The 17,635-nt window shown below is 42.1% G+C and overlaps 1 protein-coding gene across 1 annotated transcript; it reads right to left on the minus strand.

The window, feature by feature from the left end:
• Nucleotides 1–7,771: 7,771 nt before the first annotated feature.
• On the minus strand, nucleotides 7,772–8,767 carry LOC149254879 (uncharacterized). Its single transcript, XM_089454860.1, has one exon. The coding sequence runs from the start codon at nucleotides 8,765–8,767 to the stop codon at nucleotides 7,772–7,774; it is 996 nt and encodes a 331-aa protein (XP_089310986.1).
• Nucleotides 8,768–17,635: the final 8,868 nt, after the last annotated feature.

Here is a 17,635-nt window from a genome sequence, read left to right on the forward strand (position 1 = left end):
TCTGTTCACAGTTACCTGAACTGTGTAGTTGCTATTTTCAGTTGTAATTCTATTTAGTTACATAATGATGCTTGTATTCGGTTCTGCTTTGTGACAAGATTTTACATTAAGCACATTTTGTTCTTCCCTCCAAAATGACATAACAATTATTAAATTTTTGTTGATTAAAGACAGACAAACTAATGACCCTAACCGACCAAACTATCCCTAACTAGTACTGAAACTAAAAGTAAACAAAACTTATACCCTACTTTGACAAAATGAACATAAAGAAAACCAATTTGTTAACACAACTTCCACCTTGGGGGAGACCAACACCCGGTCATGGTGCCCTAGCTGGATGCTCTTGCACCAGGCTCCTGGGGTAAAAAGAAATCATGACTCCGGTCCATGAGCTTCTCAACTGAAGAACCCGCCTGCTCGATCTGCTTGGCATGAGGACAGTTCTTCCATTTGACCAGGTATTGCAGATACTCCTTCCGTCGAGTTCGTTTGGCCACCTGAGTGTCGAGGATGCTCTCTATCTTGGGAGGCTGAAAGTAAGGCATTTGTCTCATCCAAGTTTCTCCTCCATCCTGGGTATTCCGTGTAGGCCGTGTGGTCCTATCTATTTCTTCTGAGTCAGTAATGTAAGGAAACAGGTTTGCCACATTAAAAATGGGTGAAATGCCTATCCCTGGTGGCAGTTGTATCTCATAGGCATTCGCTGAAAATTTCTGGAGGACTTTGCAGGGACCTATCTTCTTATACTTCAACTTATTGTATGCACCTCTAGGGAAGAATTCCTTGCACAGATGCACGAGGACTTCATCTCCCACATTGAACTGCACTTCCCTTCTTTTCAAATCTACTTGCTGTTTATACTTTTGGCTGTTGTCCTGTAATTTAATTTTCACCTGCTCATGTAAATCCCTCATTGCGTTAGCGAAATATTCTCCATTTGTGCTTCGCCTTTCTTGCCGTCCAAGATCTCGCAACTCATGCACTCCGCGAGGATGCATGACGTATAGGATCTGAAATGGACTGCAACCAGTGCTGCGATTAGGTGAGTCGTTATAAGCAAACTCTGCCTAGGCAAGCACTCGATCCCACATCCACGAATTCTCTCCAATCAAGCTTCATAGCAGGTTTCCCAGACTTCTGTTTACCACCTCTGTTTGTCTGTCTGTTTGTGGGTGATAAGCAGAGCTGTAACTCAACTGTTTATCCATATTCTTCCATAGGGTGCACCAAAAGTGCCCTGTAAACTTCACATCCCTGTCCAAAAGAATAGACTTAGGCAAACCATGTAGCCTGACAATCTCCATGAAGAACAAGTAGGCCACGTGAGTGGCATCACTGGTTTTTCTGCAAGGGATAAAATACGCCATCTTCGAGAATCTGTCAACTACTACCATCACCGAGTCATAACCCCACTGTTTCCTCGGTAGACCCAAGACAAAGTCCAAGATGACTGAATCCCACGGTCTGCTTGGAATAGGCAATGGTGTATACAATCCCGTGTTTTGACTGTGACCCTTCGCCAACTGGCACACTTTACATTTGGTCACTAATCGCTGTACATCCCTTCGCATCTTTGGCCAAAAGTAGAAATGACTGAGCTATTCAAGTGTCTTGTCTATGCCAAAATGTCTGGCTAGACCTCCACTGTGTTTCTCTCGAATAATGTTCTCTCTCATCAAGCAGCCAGGAATGCATAGCTGTCCTCCTCTAAATAGAAGTTTCTCTTCCAAATTGTAGTCCAACCATGGACTGTTATCTCTCACCAAGGTTTTTTGACATGCCTCATAGGCCTCTTTAAAATCTATGTCAGTATGATATAAATCTTTCAAGTGCTCAAAACCCAGCACTTGTACAGTACTCTCCTGCAAAAGTAAGGTCCTCCTACTCAACGCATCCGCCACCTTGTTGGCCTGCCCACTGATGTGTTTCAACACAAAGGTGAAACTCTGCAAATATTCCACCCACTTGGCATGTTTGTGATTCAGCTTGTGCTATTGCATCACATACTGTAGTGTAGAATTATTCGAAAACAACACAAATTCATTTCCTAGAAAATAGTGTCTCCAGTGCTTCAATGCCTAGATGACAACATAGAACTCCTTGTCATAGGATGAATGTTTCTGCCTGCTTTCATTTAGCTTCTCACTGAAAAATGCAACAGGTTTATCCTCCTGGCTGAGTACAGCTCCAATAGACGTACCACTAGCATCACAGCGAACCTAAAAGAGCTTTTTAAAATCTGGCAATCTCAGGATCAATCTCTCTGTGATCTTCTTCTTTAGTAGATGAAAACTCCTCTCTGCTGCATCAGTCCATCGAAAAGGCCGATTGGCCCTTTTAATAGTGTCCAACATAGGTGCACAAATTTCGCTAAAATTTCTTATGAATTTCCAGTAAAAACTTGCCAGCCCATGAAAACTACGTGCCTCAAATAATCTTTTCGCGGATGGCCAATTAACTATCACAACGATCTTCTCCGGATCCATCTTTAGCTTGTTTTCTGCTATTACAAAGCCCAAATAAATCAATTCTTTTTGTAGAAAGGTACACTTTTTCAGATTTATCAGCAGCTTATTTTGCTGCAATTTTTCCAGCACTTTCCAAACATGTCGAAGGTGCTCTTCCCTTGTCTTGCTGAAATTTAGTATGTCGTCCAGGTACACTATCACAAATTTTCCGATATATTCTTTCAAAATTTCATTCATTAACCGCATAAATGTACTAGGTGCATTGCTCAGTGCGAATGGCATAACCATCCATTCAAACAATCCCTCATTCATCTTGAAGGCTGTCTTCCACTCATCCCCCTCGCGAATTCGGTTCTAATGATACCCACTCTTCAAATCTATCTTAGAGAAATATGCTGCCCCACTTAGGCAATCCATCATGTCGTCCATCCGTGGCAGTGGAAACCTATACCAGATGGTGATTTTGTTGATGGCCCTTGGGTCTGTGCACATTTTCCATTCTCCTCCTTTCTTGGGAGTGAGAACCGTTGGAACTGCGCAAGGGCTCAAACTCTCCCTTATCAATCCTTTGTCTAGCAGCTCCTACACTTGCTTTCTAATCTCCTCATTTTCCTTGGGGCTCATCTGATATTTTTCCTTATTCGGCAAGCTTGCTTTGGGTATGAAGTTAATATGGTGACTTATGCTTCTTTTGGGGGGCAGTTTATCTGGCAAGTCATCCACCACTATATCTGTAAATTCCTGCAATAGCTGCTGAATTTCTTGGGGTAAATCTGACACCTCTGTATGCAACAATATCGTTTTTTCTCTTCTTACAACTGCATAACTCACCTCACTATCCTCAACTTGTTTCAAAAACTGTTTTCCACTGACCAACAATACTCTTGTCTCACTTGTTCCTGTCGTTCCTTCCTCCTTGATGGGTACAAGTGTGTGCTTGATTCCATCCTTGACAAACTTGTAACAGTTTGTTAGTCCGTCATGTACCACCTTTCGTCATACTACCATGGCCTGCCTAGCAGTATGTGACATACATCCATCAGCATTATGTCACAAATGACCTAGTCCTTATATCTGCCTATTTGAAACTCTGCCTCGCATTACTCATCTACCAGCAACTGATGGCCTTTTTGTAGCCATGAAACTTTGTACGGGGTGGGATGTTTCAACTGCTTCAGTCCTAACTTCTCCACCATCTCTATGGCCACCAAGTTATCTGTACTACCGCTATCAATAATTAACTTACAACACTTACCGTGTGACTTACAAACCATTCAAAACAAAGCCTTCCGCTGAGTTTGTTCGGTGGTTTCTTTGGCTGGTTTTAACAACACCTTGTTCAACACCAGGGCTTCCCCTATTTCTGGAGCATGCTCTGCTTGTTGGGGAGGTGCCTCTGCCTCTTCTGGTTGTGCGACATATGCACCCCTCTGTCCAGCTTGGTCTGCCTCAGGACATTCAAATGATCTATGTACCCACTTATGACACCTGTAACATTGGTAACCAACTCCTCTGCCTTAGCCACTTCCCCTACCTCGCTGATATGGCCTACCACCTCTCGTATTGTCACCTTTTTCTGTGTATCCGGAAGCTTTAGAACTGCTGCCTTTCTCATTACTATTAGTAATTCGCCCTCTGCCATAGGATTGGCCGCTTCCTCTGACGGTTCCTCTTCCTCTCTTGGCATTCTACTTTCTAGTAATTTTCTCTTCAACTTTCATAGCACTCTGATATGCTTCTTTAATGTTCTTCGGAGACAGAATACTAATTTCATCTAAAATTTCTAGCCTTAAACCATTTACATACCTGGCTGTCTTCTCTAGGGTATCCTCTGTATAACTGGCCCTTAAGTTCACTCGATAAAACTCTTCAGTGTACTCCCTTACTGTCATTCCTTTCTGTTTCAGATTCTGCACTTGCCTGTGTAGTGTAATCTAATAATCTTTCGGCAGAAATATGCCCTTCAAGTTGGCCACCATCCTTGACCAGTTCTTGATTGACAACTTGTTCAATCTCCTTCTCTCTGTTTGGATACTGTCCCACCACAGGGCTACGCGTCCCTTCAACTTTGTCGCAACGAACTTAACTCTGCGGTCTTCACTGATCTCCTCACACTCGAAATACTTATCCAACTCACTGATCTAGTCCAATAGAACCTCTGTGGACAAGTTGCCATCATAATTGGGGAGTTCTAGTTTGGGTTTATTGCTTGCCACTAAGACTGATCTCAACAGTCTCATTTCTAGGCCCTCTCCATCCAATCCGTCTGTTGTCGCTTCAGCTTCCTCTTCGCTATCATCACCTATCTTTGGATCTCTTCTTCTCCCTGCTTCTACTGCCTCCAAACGGGCAGTAAGAATCCTGATCTCCTCTCTCAATCCCTCCTCTGCTATCCTCCGAACACCTCTTCCACGACCTCTCCTTCCTACCTCCATTTCTTCAGTGAATTTCAATTCCTTGCTCTGATACCACTATGATGGGACCAGCCCAGCACTTTTTAGATTAATCAATAATTAAATGATATAAAACAATGATTAACTGTGGATTAACATATGGTTAATGTCTCGTCCTCGGATATTTCTGGAATATGATGTGGTGGCAATTATGTGTGCATTGATTGTGATGTACTATGCCTTGGGTTGCATTTTCCCGCTCCTCGTTTCACGCCAAAACCCTCCCTCCGTTTATCACTTGGTCATTTTTTCTCTTGGTTCTTTGTCGTCGAGGGTTGCTCTGGTAGGGTTATGCTACCTGGATATGCAGCTGCATTGCAACTCTTGGGCGCATTGTTCAGGTTTTATGTCCAAGGGTTTAGCTCTTTCTTTCACCTGGTTAACTTTTGGTCTTGGTTCTTTATGCAACTGAGGGTGGCTCTATCGCCTGGGTGAGTATGTTCCTATGCTTCTTCTGCAATTTTTTTTAACTGGTTTTCGCTCCACAATCTCTGTTCTGGTATGAGGTCATCTTGCTTGGGAAATCTCAGTGGTTTAGCATGCACTCAGGTTGCGAAACAATGGCACTCTCTGGTCTTCAGCTTCATTGCAGGTAACTTCATCCATCCATGTTTCAATTTTTTCTTTCTGTGGTTCTGCTTCTAATGTAGTTGCTCCTTTGTCTCAGTCATCGTATGGGATTCGTGGCTCAATGGCCTATGCTCTGTTCTTGCTGCGAAGCTTTTAGGTAGGGAAATGTATCCCTCTTCCACTTACATTCTTGCACTGGTTTTTCCTTTATTTTTCAACAGTTTGCTAACATTCATGTTTTGGTTCTTTTGCAGGTTATAGGGTTTTCAGTTGAGCGCGCTTGGAACAATCTCTTCAGCCTCTGCCTAGTAGGCTTTGTCAACGTGATCAATTCTTAGTTTTAGAGTTAGGGCCTGTGGGTTGAGGGTCTGGTTCTCCTCAACGCTTGTCGTTGATGTGTCTCGGCTGTAGTCTAGCGTCCTGGTCATTTCTATCATAGGCTTCCTCGATTCTGTGCTCGTTGACTATAATTTATATAATATGGGAGCCGTTTCCCAAAACCCTCACCTAGGGTTTGTCGGCCGTCGGTTTTGTGATTGTTCGAGGGTTGTTTTCGAACTCTGCTATGTATGCTCAGACATTTCATATGATAATTAAAAGGAAATTTCAGAGAAATGTAGGCTCGAATTACCTCTGTTTTAATGGTGACTGTTGACTGTCATTCCTTTCGGTCTGGCTTGAACGTTCTTGAATTATGCTTGTTAATTTATGGTTGTGTTCGCAATTTCTTCAATGAGTAGAAAAGCACTGTGGTTGCTCTTGTATTCGTTCTGGTGGATGGATTCGAAACTGGAAAGAAAAATGATATGTGGCTTGTGCATGTGTTTATTCCTATACATTCACTGTTGATTTCTTTTCATGGGTTACAAACCCTCATTCTGGAACTTCATTATAGTCTCGTTGTCCGGCTCTGTTTCTTAGGGAAAGAAAATGAACAAACTAGTATGCATGCATTGTATCAATATCTCTGACCATTCGGTAAATTAGGAAGAAAAAATAAAAATGTTTTGGTTACACAGATGGATTCGAATAAGTCTGCTCTTTTATTATCAATGCTTGTATGCTAAAATGTTGAACCCTTTCAATGGATTTTTCATGTACATTTGTAGTCTCTGTTCACAGTTACCTAAACTATGTAGTTACTGTTTTGAGTTGTAATTCTATTTAGTTACATAACGATGCTTGTATTCGGTTCTGCTTTGTGACAAGATTTTACATTAAACACATTTAGTTTTTTCCTCCAAAATGACAGAACAGTTATTAAATTTATGTTGATTAAAGATAGACAAACTAATGACCCTAACCAACCAAACTGTCCCTAACTAGTACTGAAACTAAAAGTAAACAAAACTTACACCCTACTTTGACAAACTGAACATAAAGAAAACCAATTTGTTAACACAACTTCCACCTTGGCGGAGACCAACACCTGGTCATGGTGCCCTATCTGGATGCTCTTGCATTAGGTATCCCACTAAATTCCTGGCCCTTCTCACGCCAAGGGAAGAAGGAACCAATATCTATAGTCAATCACTCTTCACTAGTAGCTTAAGACATTGTCTTTTTTTCCCATAAGGAAAAAGTCGTAATTTCTATTAAAAGGAGAAATTACATTTTGCAGATGCATATCGCATATTCATATGTGGCCGGTGGCCAGTCAAAGTTCACAAAAATATCAAAGTGATCTGGATCTCCTCGCAGGGAGTCTAACTGTTATAGGTACAAAATTTAAATATTGAGAGCTTGCTCTACGTAGAGAGCACTGTAATAGTCATCATGAGCTGTACAAAAAGTATGTCAAAAAAAAGATGCCATTTTCCAAGTATGTTTTTATGGATGGGTCTGTGACCCATTCCTGATAAGATCTATGTATGGCTTGTGATAATATTGATGGAATGTTCCATCAATCCTTTCCTGTATCATCCATTGGTCTAGATGGCTATGCGCTGCTTCTTTTGACAGTTGGTCTGCATCTTCATTCTGTTCCATGTAGATATGACGACAGTCAAAAGATTCAAAAGAAGTGATCAGTCTTTTGGCTTCGTCAAGTATATTTCTCAAAGAGTAAGTATAACAATGAGATGCAGAGTTTATCCAATTGCAAACAATCTTGGGGTCACCAAATAATTGGAGGTCTCTGCAATTTTTTTGAATTGCAAAATATATGATATGCTTGGCTGTGCTAAGTTCAGATAAGTTATTGGTTCCAATTGGATATTTAATCTGGATCCTAAAGTAGTGAGATTCATTCAAATATAAGACGGCACCCCCGCCGCATCATGTGTCCAGTGCTGAGCCATCAAAGAAGGCCCATGCCTTGGACTTGTCAATGATGAGAGGAGTAATTGAGCGGGCAGGTTTAGTTTTATCAGTCACAGGAAGGAGGTTGTAGTCAGCAATAGTGTGGCTCAGGATGGAAGGCCAGATAGGGGATCTGTTATTAAAAATGATATGATTCTGGGCTATCCGAATAGCCCAACAAACAAGCAGGGGTAAGTTTATGAGTCTGCCAGAGTGATCTCTGATCCAATTGCTCCAAGCCTCCTTGGTGCTTGTCCCATTCCATTCCTTGAGGTCGGGGATTTGTGTTGATATACTATTCCAGAGAGATCTAGTGGCAGTGCAATGGATGAATAGATGATCAGTGCTCTCTTCCTCGCAACAACAGAGGTGGCATCTGAATGGGCCGTGGAAGGATCTTTTCAAGAGGTTTTTACCAGTGGGGATTTTATCAAATATGATGTTCCACATGAATAAACGACACCGAGGTGCTGCCTGAAGTTTCCAAATCTTATTCCAGTGTGGATGGATGTCCGGTGGCTTATATGGTTCCATTAACTTCAGATATTCCTCTTTTGGAGTATAAAGTCCATGTTTAGCAATGGCCCATATGAGTTCATCAGGTCCTTCGGACAATCTGATGTTAGCTTGTGTGAGGGCCTCTGTGAAATTGTTCCATTCAATCTGCCACTGGTCCGGGATGCCCAAGGTTGCCGATGAGTACCAGGCATGTTGTAGGAAAACAGAGTTTGCATTGTCACCGATATGATTAATATGAGTTATGCCCCTGTTGTGTAGGTGTCTGATAAGGCCATCCGATAGTCTGTGCAGGTTGCCGCATCCTACCCAGGGATCTATACCAATCCTTACATCCTTCCCACTCTTAATGCGCCATGTAATGCCCTCCCTCAGGAGTCGAAGGGAGAGTAAAACGACCTTCCATATATTTGAGATATTGAGTCTTGGGTTGTGATGCTGTTGGAACCAATCCATGAGATGGGAGGGTCTGATATATTTTGCTTATGCTACTCGTGACCAGAGACTGTCAGTAGTTAGGAGCTGCCAGCCCAGTTTAGCAGCTAGGGCTTTAGCAAACAGGTCAAGTCTCTTGATACCCCATCCACCCCATCTTTTAGGCCTGGCAATGGTGTCCCATTTTACCCAGGCAAAAACCCTCCCAGGCTGTTGTCCATTCCATAAGAATCTGGTGCAAATGCTCTGTAGTCTGTTTATGACCCCTCGAGGAATCCAGGCCAGTGTCATCCAGTAAACCGGCGTGGCTTCGATGACAGCTTTGATAAGAGTGAGGCGACCTGCTCTTGAGAGATATTTGTGATACCAGATGTGGAGTCTCTTCTCCACCTTGGCAAGGAGCCAAGTCCAATCTTCTATTTTGTAGCCGAGAGGTTTCAACCTGTACCTCAAGTACTTGATGCCGTCCATGAGTATGGATGAGGCGAAAGGGAACCGCTGGGATGCAAATGTAGATTCATGGCGAGAGCAGCCAACTGTCGTAATAATAGATTTACTGTCATTTATCATCATCCCAGTAGCTAGTTGAAATAATAGAAAGATATTATGCAATGCTGTGATATCCCCCAGCCCTCCGTTAAGGAATATAAGAATGTCATCCACAAACAGTAAGTGCGTAAGGAAAAAATTATCAGATATGCAGATACCAGAGAGTTGATTCCTGTCCTTAGCTGATGTGATAAGTCTGCTCAGTCCTTCCGTTACCAGCAGGAAAAGGAGAGGGGAAAGGGGGCAGCCCTGTCTGAGTCCTCTTTCCGATGTGAAGAATGGAGTGGCCTCCCCATTTAGAAGAACGATGTAAGCAACCTCAGTAATACAACACATGACCCATTTAATGAAAGAAAAGGGAAAGCCAAGGTGAGTCAGGAGTAACCTGATGTATAACCAGTTTACTCTATCAAAGGCTTTTGAGAGGTCGACTTTGAGGATCATGCCTTTATGTTTTTTAATATGAAGGGTATGAAGGAGTTCCTGAGCAGTGGCTATGGCTTCATGAATCTGGCATTGGTCAAGGAAGGCAAATTGTTCATATGAGATGTGGCGGGATAAAATAGGCTTCAGTCGATTGGCAATGATCTTTGCAATGATCTTGTAGAGAAAATTGCATAGAGAGATGGGTCTGAAATCATTGAAAGATGCAGGGTGGTCAGCTTTGGGGATGAGGGCGATGAAGGTGGATTTGATGGCCATGGAGACCCTGCCAGATTGTCTGCAAAGTTCAATGATTTTCAAAAGATCGTCTGCCAACATGTCGAAGAAGGCAATGTAGAATTCAATGGTCCAACCATTGGGGCCTGGACTTTTATCCTTCTTGAACCATTTGATAGTTGCTTCCAGTTCGGCCATAGTCACCTCCTTAGTGATATCATCATGTTCCTCCAGATCAATGAATCTGGGGAATTTCTCAGCCACTCTCATAATCTCAAGAATGTTTGATTCACGGGGAACTTTATAAATGTTCCTGAAGTGATCAGTTGCAAGCTTAGATAGGTGCCTCTGAGAAGTGACCATATGATCCTGTTCATCCTTTAGTTCCCATATGGTGTTAATAGCCTTTCTCCCATTGGCGAATCTGTGATAGAATCGAGTGTTGTCATCCCCTTCAGCGAGCCATATGGCTCGGCTGCGCAGCCTCCAGCTTTCCTCTCTGTCCTTCAGGATATGGGATCGCTTTGCTATAAGAGACATGTATAGGTTTTTCCTTTCCTGTGAGGGAAAGATGCCTCCATCCTCATCTTCATGTGAAGCAATGATATCTTTAGCCTCCCTCAAGGATTGATCATCACGGAGTCTCTTTTGGTGTGCCCAAATCTTAGAGATCCTTTTCAGCTCCGATAATTTCCTGATGAAACCCTCAGTGAAATGTTCCTCCTCATCGATGGGGTGACTCTGCCAGTAATCGGTGACCATCTGAATGTAGGAGGGGTCTTTTAACCAAGAGGCGTTGAATTTGAAGGGGCTCTTAATCTTGTTATGAATATCAGAGAATTCCAAATATATTGGTCTGTGGTCGGATATCCCACCATAGCCCACCCATTGCCTTATACGAGCAATCCTATTATGGAGGGGCTCTTTAATAAGAAATCTATCGAGCCTCCTGGCAAGACTCTGATCACCACTTCTGTTATTTGACCATGTGTGTTGTAATTTTGTCATGGGGGTGTCAATCCAGTGGTGTTCATCTAGCAGGGTAGATATAGTATCCGAGAAAGGATCTCTCCTGGCCGCGTGCCCCCATGGTTCGCAGAATCCTATGGTGAAGTTCAAATCCCCTCCTAGGATGATGTTATCCTGTTGAAAAAGTACAGAGTTCAAAAGTGAATGCCAATATGCAGCCCTGTCAGAGCAAGGGCCATATACGTTGATGAGTCGGAGCTCTGATTCCATAGACAGTATATAGGCATCGATGCCAATGAAACCTCTGCCACCCCAAGTGTTAATGACTCTCAGCGCTCTATTGTTGATACCAATCGCCAATCTACCGGATCTCCCAGAAGCATCTATAGCGTGGAAGGTCCAGTTGGGCAACCAGGCCTCGAGGGTCGGTATAAGGGAGTCCGCATTACAGAGGGTTTCTTGCAGGAAGATAATGTCCGATAGAGAGAGGGAGAGAAGTCTTCGCAGGGCTAGTTTTTTGGGTGTACTAGCAAACCCCCTACAGTTGTAGGACAAAATCTTCATGACGGATGAGTGGCAGGGCTATTCAACGCTCTAAGGGCCCTGAAGATGGTCTGCTGTCATCCAAGAGCGACTTCAGCATCAGCAACATGTCTAGCTTTGGATAAACGGGAAGGACGCCCCCGCGAGAGCTTCTGATGAGGAGGCGAAGGGTTGAGGGCTAGACCAATGGCGTCAGAAACATGCCCTCTGATCCGGGGGTGGAGAGAGTACCGGGGAGGATCCGGGGAGATGGACACCGGCAGCGGATCAATCGACTGCGAGGGGATAGAAGGCTGACACGGCGAATCGCAAGTAGAGGGGGAGGGGATGGGATAGTTAAGAGTGGAGGGAGGAGTGGGCATTCTGGAGGAGGGCAATGATGAAGCAGATGCAAGTGATGTGGAGGATACAACCCGATGCAATGAGACAGAGGTAGCCAGATCATGCAAGGAAGAACAAATAATAGAAGAGGAGACAGCTGACATACCCGGAGTATCGTCACCCGCCGGTTCAGATTCATCTGGATCGGGGGCAGGTGATGAACGGGTGGGATCCTCCGCCAGTGATCCAGCTGGTATGGGGGGAGCAGCTTCCGCCTGATCAGGAGTCTCCGCCGGCACCTCAGACTGTGGCTGGGCAAGTGGAGGGGAGGGACGATCCGGAGCAGCTTCCTGTGCTTGAGCCGATCCTTTTCTCAACAGTGGGCAGTCCCGATAGAGATGACCAACCTTATGGCAGCGGCGGCATCTGTAAGGAATCCCTTCATAGTCTATGTTCTATTTCCTAGAGAAGTCCCTCCACTGTATAGTGATGTATTCTTGAAGCCCTCCTCTGGTATCCAGATTAATGAGAATCCGTGCATATGCCATCATACCTGTGTGAAGGTATGATTTGTCATAATCCATGAAGACGCCGATAGCATTACCAATTCTGCGGAAGATATCTTCAGACCAAAATTGCAGGGGGAGGCCAGGGAGCCTGATCCATACAGGGCCAATTCCGATCTGTTCCGTGGCCGGATCGAACATGGGAGTCCAGCGCTTAAGAAGAACAGGGGCATGTTCAAAGTGCCAAAAAGAGGAGAGAACCCAGTTTGTGTGATCGGCACGAGCGAACCGTAATGCGAACCATCCCCTCACAAAGGTTTGCACGAAGGGGATGTCAACCAAATGTTGTCCCCAAACTTCTGTAGCCCAGGCTTTCAAACGTGCAGCTGAGTAATTTCTGCCTCTGATACGACCCACGAGAACCCTATCTGCAAATTCCATGATGTCTCCCCACTGGATGTCCTCCTCGAGCCGGAGGAAAATGTCCTCCTCCCTGGATCTGAAACAACGGTACTTTCTACCCGGGCCTGGTCTCGGCGGATGAGGCTGGGGGGGATTCGATACAGGGGAGGATTCAAGCCCGCGAAGAGGGTTAGTGGCGGATGCAAGGGGAGGGGGGATGGAGCCAGCAACGGGAATCGAATCAGAGAGTGGGGGAATATCAGTGAAACAACCCGAATGAGAGCCGGCGGTAGGGAGGGGGGGATGAGGGGGAGCAGAAGACAGAGCGGCAGAGAATGGCCAGTGAATCACAGCGGACTGAGAGGAACTAGGGTTAGGGTTAAGGCAACCAGCAACAAAACCCAGAGTGGCCGGCGAGTGAGGCGGAGTAGACAAAGCTAGCCAGGAGGGGGAATATCCGGGAGAATAACGGGAAGGTGTCGCGGTGAGTCACCGGTAGAGTAAGCAACCAAATTGACCGAAGGATCCAGGTGAAACATACCTTGAGAGGAGGAATAGGGCGTACGCCAGATGGAGACGCCATCCAGCGGATCTTCGGTGTAGTCGACAGCATCTAGGTCTTCCATGTTGCCAGCTAGCGAACCCCTCGGAACGGCGGGCACCTTGAAACACAGGTAACCAGGGATACGGGATGCGGTAGCGAGGCGTAACGGAAGGGAGGGAATCAGACGGCAGGGGCAAAGCGATGCGGAGACGGGAAGCTGCAGAGCGTCGGATGATGGTGGACTGTCGAGAAACGGCGACGATTGCGGAGGTAAGGTAACCGGGAGAGGTGCAGGGAACGGGCACAGTAAACTGTAGACAAGGGTTTCATGACCAAAAACCCTAACCGTATCCGCCTCGCACCGCAGTCACCATCAGACCGTCCAAGAATCCGGATCAGCTTAAGACATTGTTGCATTATGATCTCCAAGAAAAACATGAAAATAGAAATTACACCATCTCCTTCTTGAACTAAATTCATAGGAATCAATGGAAGATACAATATATTTTGAAAATGTTGGATGCTCATCTTGCTCATATGGAAAAACATATCTAGTGTGATTTCAAGCTTCAAGAGCCTACTAGTGTGAAGGCGAATGACCCTGCCATAGCGAATTATTCAAAACCTTGAACCGGATGTTATGTAGTGGTTTTTTGTAGGATGTCTTGATTATTATTTTTCCTATTTAGATGAGGTTAGTTTTATTCTTGGTAGTTTCATGGACATTATTTTCTATAGGTCTCAACTTATGGTTTCCATTATAGCAGGGTGGGACATATAAGGTTTTCAAAAGAACCAACTAAGTAATGTTATTATTCCAGGAAATACAACTTAACTTACCAAAAAAAAAATCTTAATCGACTAAGGGATGGAGGATGGTCTAAATTGACCATTATCCCTTAGAATGTGCTTAGAACTCATCTTTGGGATATCTTTAGATACCTTCTTAATATGATTTATGAGATTATATAGAACTTTTTCTCTAGGGGAAGATCCTTTGACCAAATATTGAGTTATTAAAAGGGAGTCACCCAACATAATGAGAGAGGAGAATTGAATTTCTTTGATGAATAATGCCTTGGAGTAAACCATAGGACTTTTTCTGATTATTTGTCATATTCACCAAGCCCCATGAATACTCTAAAAATTTGATTACCCTAGGGCCATAAAGGACCACTCCCCCTCCTTCCACCCCTGATTTCAAAATAAAATTGACAAAAAAATATACTTGGAAAAGGGAAAAGATGTAGAATAGTGAGACTATTTCAAACATTTTAATCATAATAATTTATTTATTTCAATTTCTTTATATAATATATACATAATTTTTCCACGAGGCACATAGTAGATGGTGAAAATGTATTTTGTTAAGGAAATTTGTAGTGTAAAGGTCATTGGTTCAAAACTTCATGGGAAAAAATCCGGCCATGCTAACAGTTTGTGTGGCCTAGGTTGGGAGCGATCCTGGGGTGATTTTGATGGATTAGGTGCCCTCGAATTGCAACTACTCAAGCCAAAAGTTATGCAAGCTAGTCATCTCAAGACTCACATTACCTAACACACACACACACACACACACATAGATGCATAATTCTTCTAGACCATATATAATATGTACATAGTTAACATTGAAATATTTTATTTAACATGGACATTGAAATATTTTTTTATGAATAATATTGTCTATATTAATATGTTTTATTATTATCAATATATGTTTAAATGCTATATATTAATTTCATATGAAGAATTGAAAGAATTATACATCTTCCTTTGATTACTCTTATTAGGAAATAATTGAATTTTGATACTTTCAATTATTTCTTCACATTAGGCATTGAAATATTTTATTATGGTAAACGTTATATATATATATATAAGTTAGCATGGATGTTTAAATAATTTATTTAAGTCTTGTATTGAAATATTTCTAAAAATAATAAGAAATATACATCTTCCCACATTCTCGAAAGTGAAAATATGATATATATTTTTTCTTTGACATTAATATTAAATTATGTTATTTCACATGCACATCAAAATATTTTATTTATGCCAAAGAGTGTGAGTGAAATATTTTTACATCTCCTTTCGAGTAAGTACCATTAGAGTGGGATAACTAATATTTTACCGGTGTTTGACAGATAATTCCTTTCAGTGGACAAAAGAAAACTCCCTAGATCTAGTGTCTTGATATAGAAACAATAGAGACAAAAGAACTTATGCTTTCCTTAAAGAAATTATAACATGGTGGAAAGACATACCTATAATCCAATGCAAGTTCTCCTCTTGTCCTTGCTTGTGTGTTTCAGCTCCAAATCTAAATGCTATAAATTGAACATGCAAAACAACTAAAACATGCAAGAGCACTACAATATACAAATAACATGTACTAACATCTCTAAACAATTATTAGAGAAGGAATTGTAAGGCATATGCATAAATGAGACATAAGTATAAGGAAAAAAGCACTTGTGTATTAATGAATGTAGGAGAAATTACAACCCTTTACATATCTTGACCTGGTAGATGTCTCCCTACTATCTTGTCCTTCCCTTGTCACAAAGAAATCATTCAATCAAAACTCAAGTGCATGGATGTATATGGGAGGTAGTAAATTTAGAGGGTAAATGAGGTGGTTTGGGATTTACCAATCTAGGACCTAGATCCAGATATGAGGGAGGATAATCTCTAGGGACAAGAGATAAGACCTCAAGTATAGGAGTTTGAGATCTTGATCTAACAATAAATAGTTAAAACTACTCAAGAAGCTTATGGAAAGAGAAGATTCAAATTATTTTTATTTTTTACCGAATTCTAGAGGCCATCTCACTTGCAACAAAGGAAACATGTGTTGGTTAGTGCAATTGTTGTGTGTACAACCTACAATAATGTAGGTTGTACACACAACAACTGCACTGTTGCTCAAAGGGAAAGTGTGATGGGCCGAAAAATTAAGGTTTTGAGTTGTTTAACCTAGAATTCTTGGAATTTTTGGAGAGAGGATGTTCTAGGCTTTGCAGAGGATGGAAGTAAAGTGTTAAAGGATGATGATTGATCCAGTTTCCAAGCCATTTGATTCGATGTGACAAAATTACCTATAATATATTACCCCCTAAGTACAAAGTCAGAAGTGGTGGTTGAGGATGAAAGTGCTTTACCTTGTGACAAGTCTGGATCAAGAATAAATTGAATGAGATCATCATACGTTACAATATGTTATCATAATGATATCATTGTTGAGGTAGGCAAACCCATACTCAACATAGAATCCAAATTACATGTACATGTATATTAACTAGAATTACATCCACAGATGACATATGGTGGAACCATTCTTGGATAGTTTTCTGAATGATCATAGCCATTATACTTTGTAATCTTGTATGAATCCTTAAATCATAGGCTGGATGGATGAAACTAGATCTAGGGTCTTCTTCTTCGTCACTCGATAGTACAAGTCTAACCATGTTAATAAATGTACTGGAATTGAATATGGTAGACACCATCTGATTACCGAAAAATGATGTAAGTCGTTAACAAATGCAAGAGGAACCACCTATAATGATAATGGTTATCAAGGTACTATAGTACAATATATGTCGTGCCAATAAATGAGTTGAAGTTGAACACCACACAAAATCTTCTGGTATAACGTCAATGATGAGAACCTATTGCCAAAAGCAAGGAAACTTGTCATTGAGGTATGAGAGATCCAAGGAAATAAAGGGATTTTCTAAGTCAACTCACTAAATAATGTGCTAATGTTGATAGGAAGTGACCCACCTCATGATGGCCTTGATGTATCCACCATCAATGACATGAAACAAGTATCAATATTTGAGAAAAAATGTGCTGATACAGAGCTAGTTTAGGAGAGGTAGACATGAAGTAAGGGATATTGTATCATATGTCTACTGAGGGTGGAATTTCTCTTGAACATATTGGTGATATTGATATGGATTTGGCAGCCTTGCGCTATAAAGAAAAGACCTTCTAGTGGAGGTTTTTACAGAATCCCCCATAAAAATAGGTCAGAATTCTGTTTGTAGCAGAGGTCACTAGAGGAGGTGGGAGGGTGGATGTTTTAGTAGATTTATTTTGAACGATGTGTCTATAATATACAAATTCACCAGTGCTTTACTATCCATACAAGCACTGGTGTTGAATATGACATGGTGCACTGTGGAAAATTTATTTTTTATAAAATAAAAAAAACACAGTTTGCTAAATAACACCACACACTGATAATCGATGGAATCGGTTCCCTTCATGTCACTTTTAAAAATAATGAGTGTTTAATTCAACTCAAATACCATTTGTGTGCCTTTGATGTTTAACATTCCAAGATAAGAACCATGTGATCCATAAACACCATTAAAATCCTATAACAAT

This window comes from Pinus tabuliformis, chromosome 7 (genome assembly GCF_031772625.1).
Source record: "Pinus tabuliformis cultivar Carrire ecotype Pingquan chromosome 7, CPIR1, whole genome shotgun sequence".
Taxonomy (NCBI): Eukaryota; Viridiplantae; Streptophyta; class Pinopsida; order Pinales; family Pinaceae; genus Pinus; species Pinus tabuliformis.

Coding starts and splice junctions, on each gene's coding strand:
- LOC149254879 (XM_089454860.1), bottom strand. CDS start 8,767: ATGGATTGGTTCCAACAGCATCACAACCCAAGACTCAATATCTCAAAT.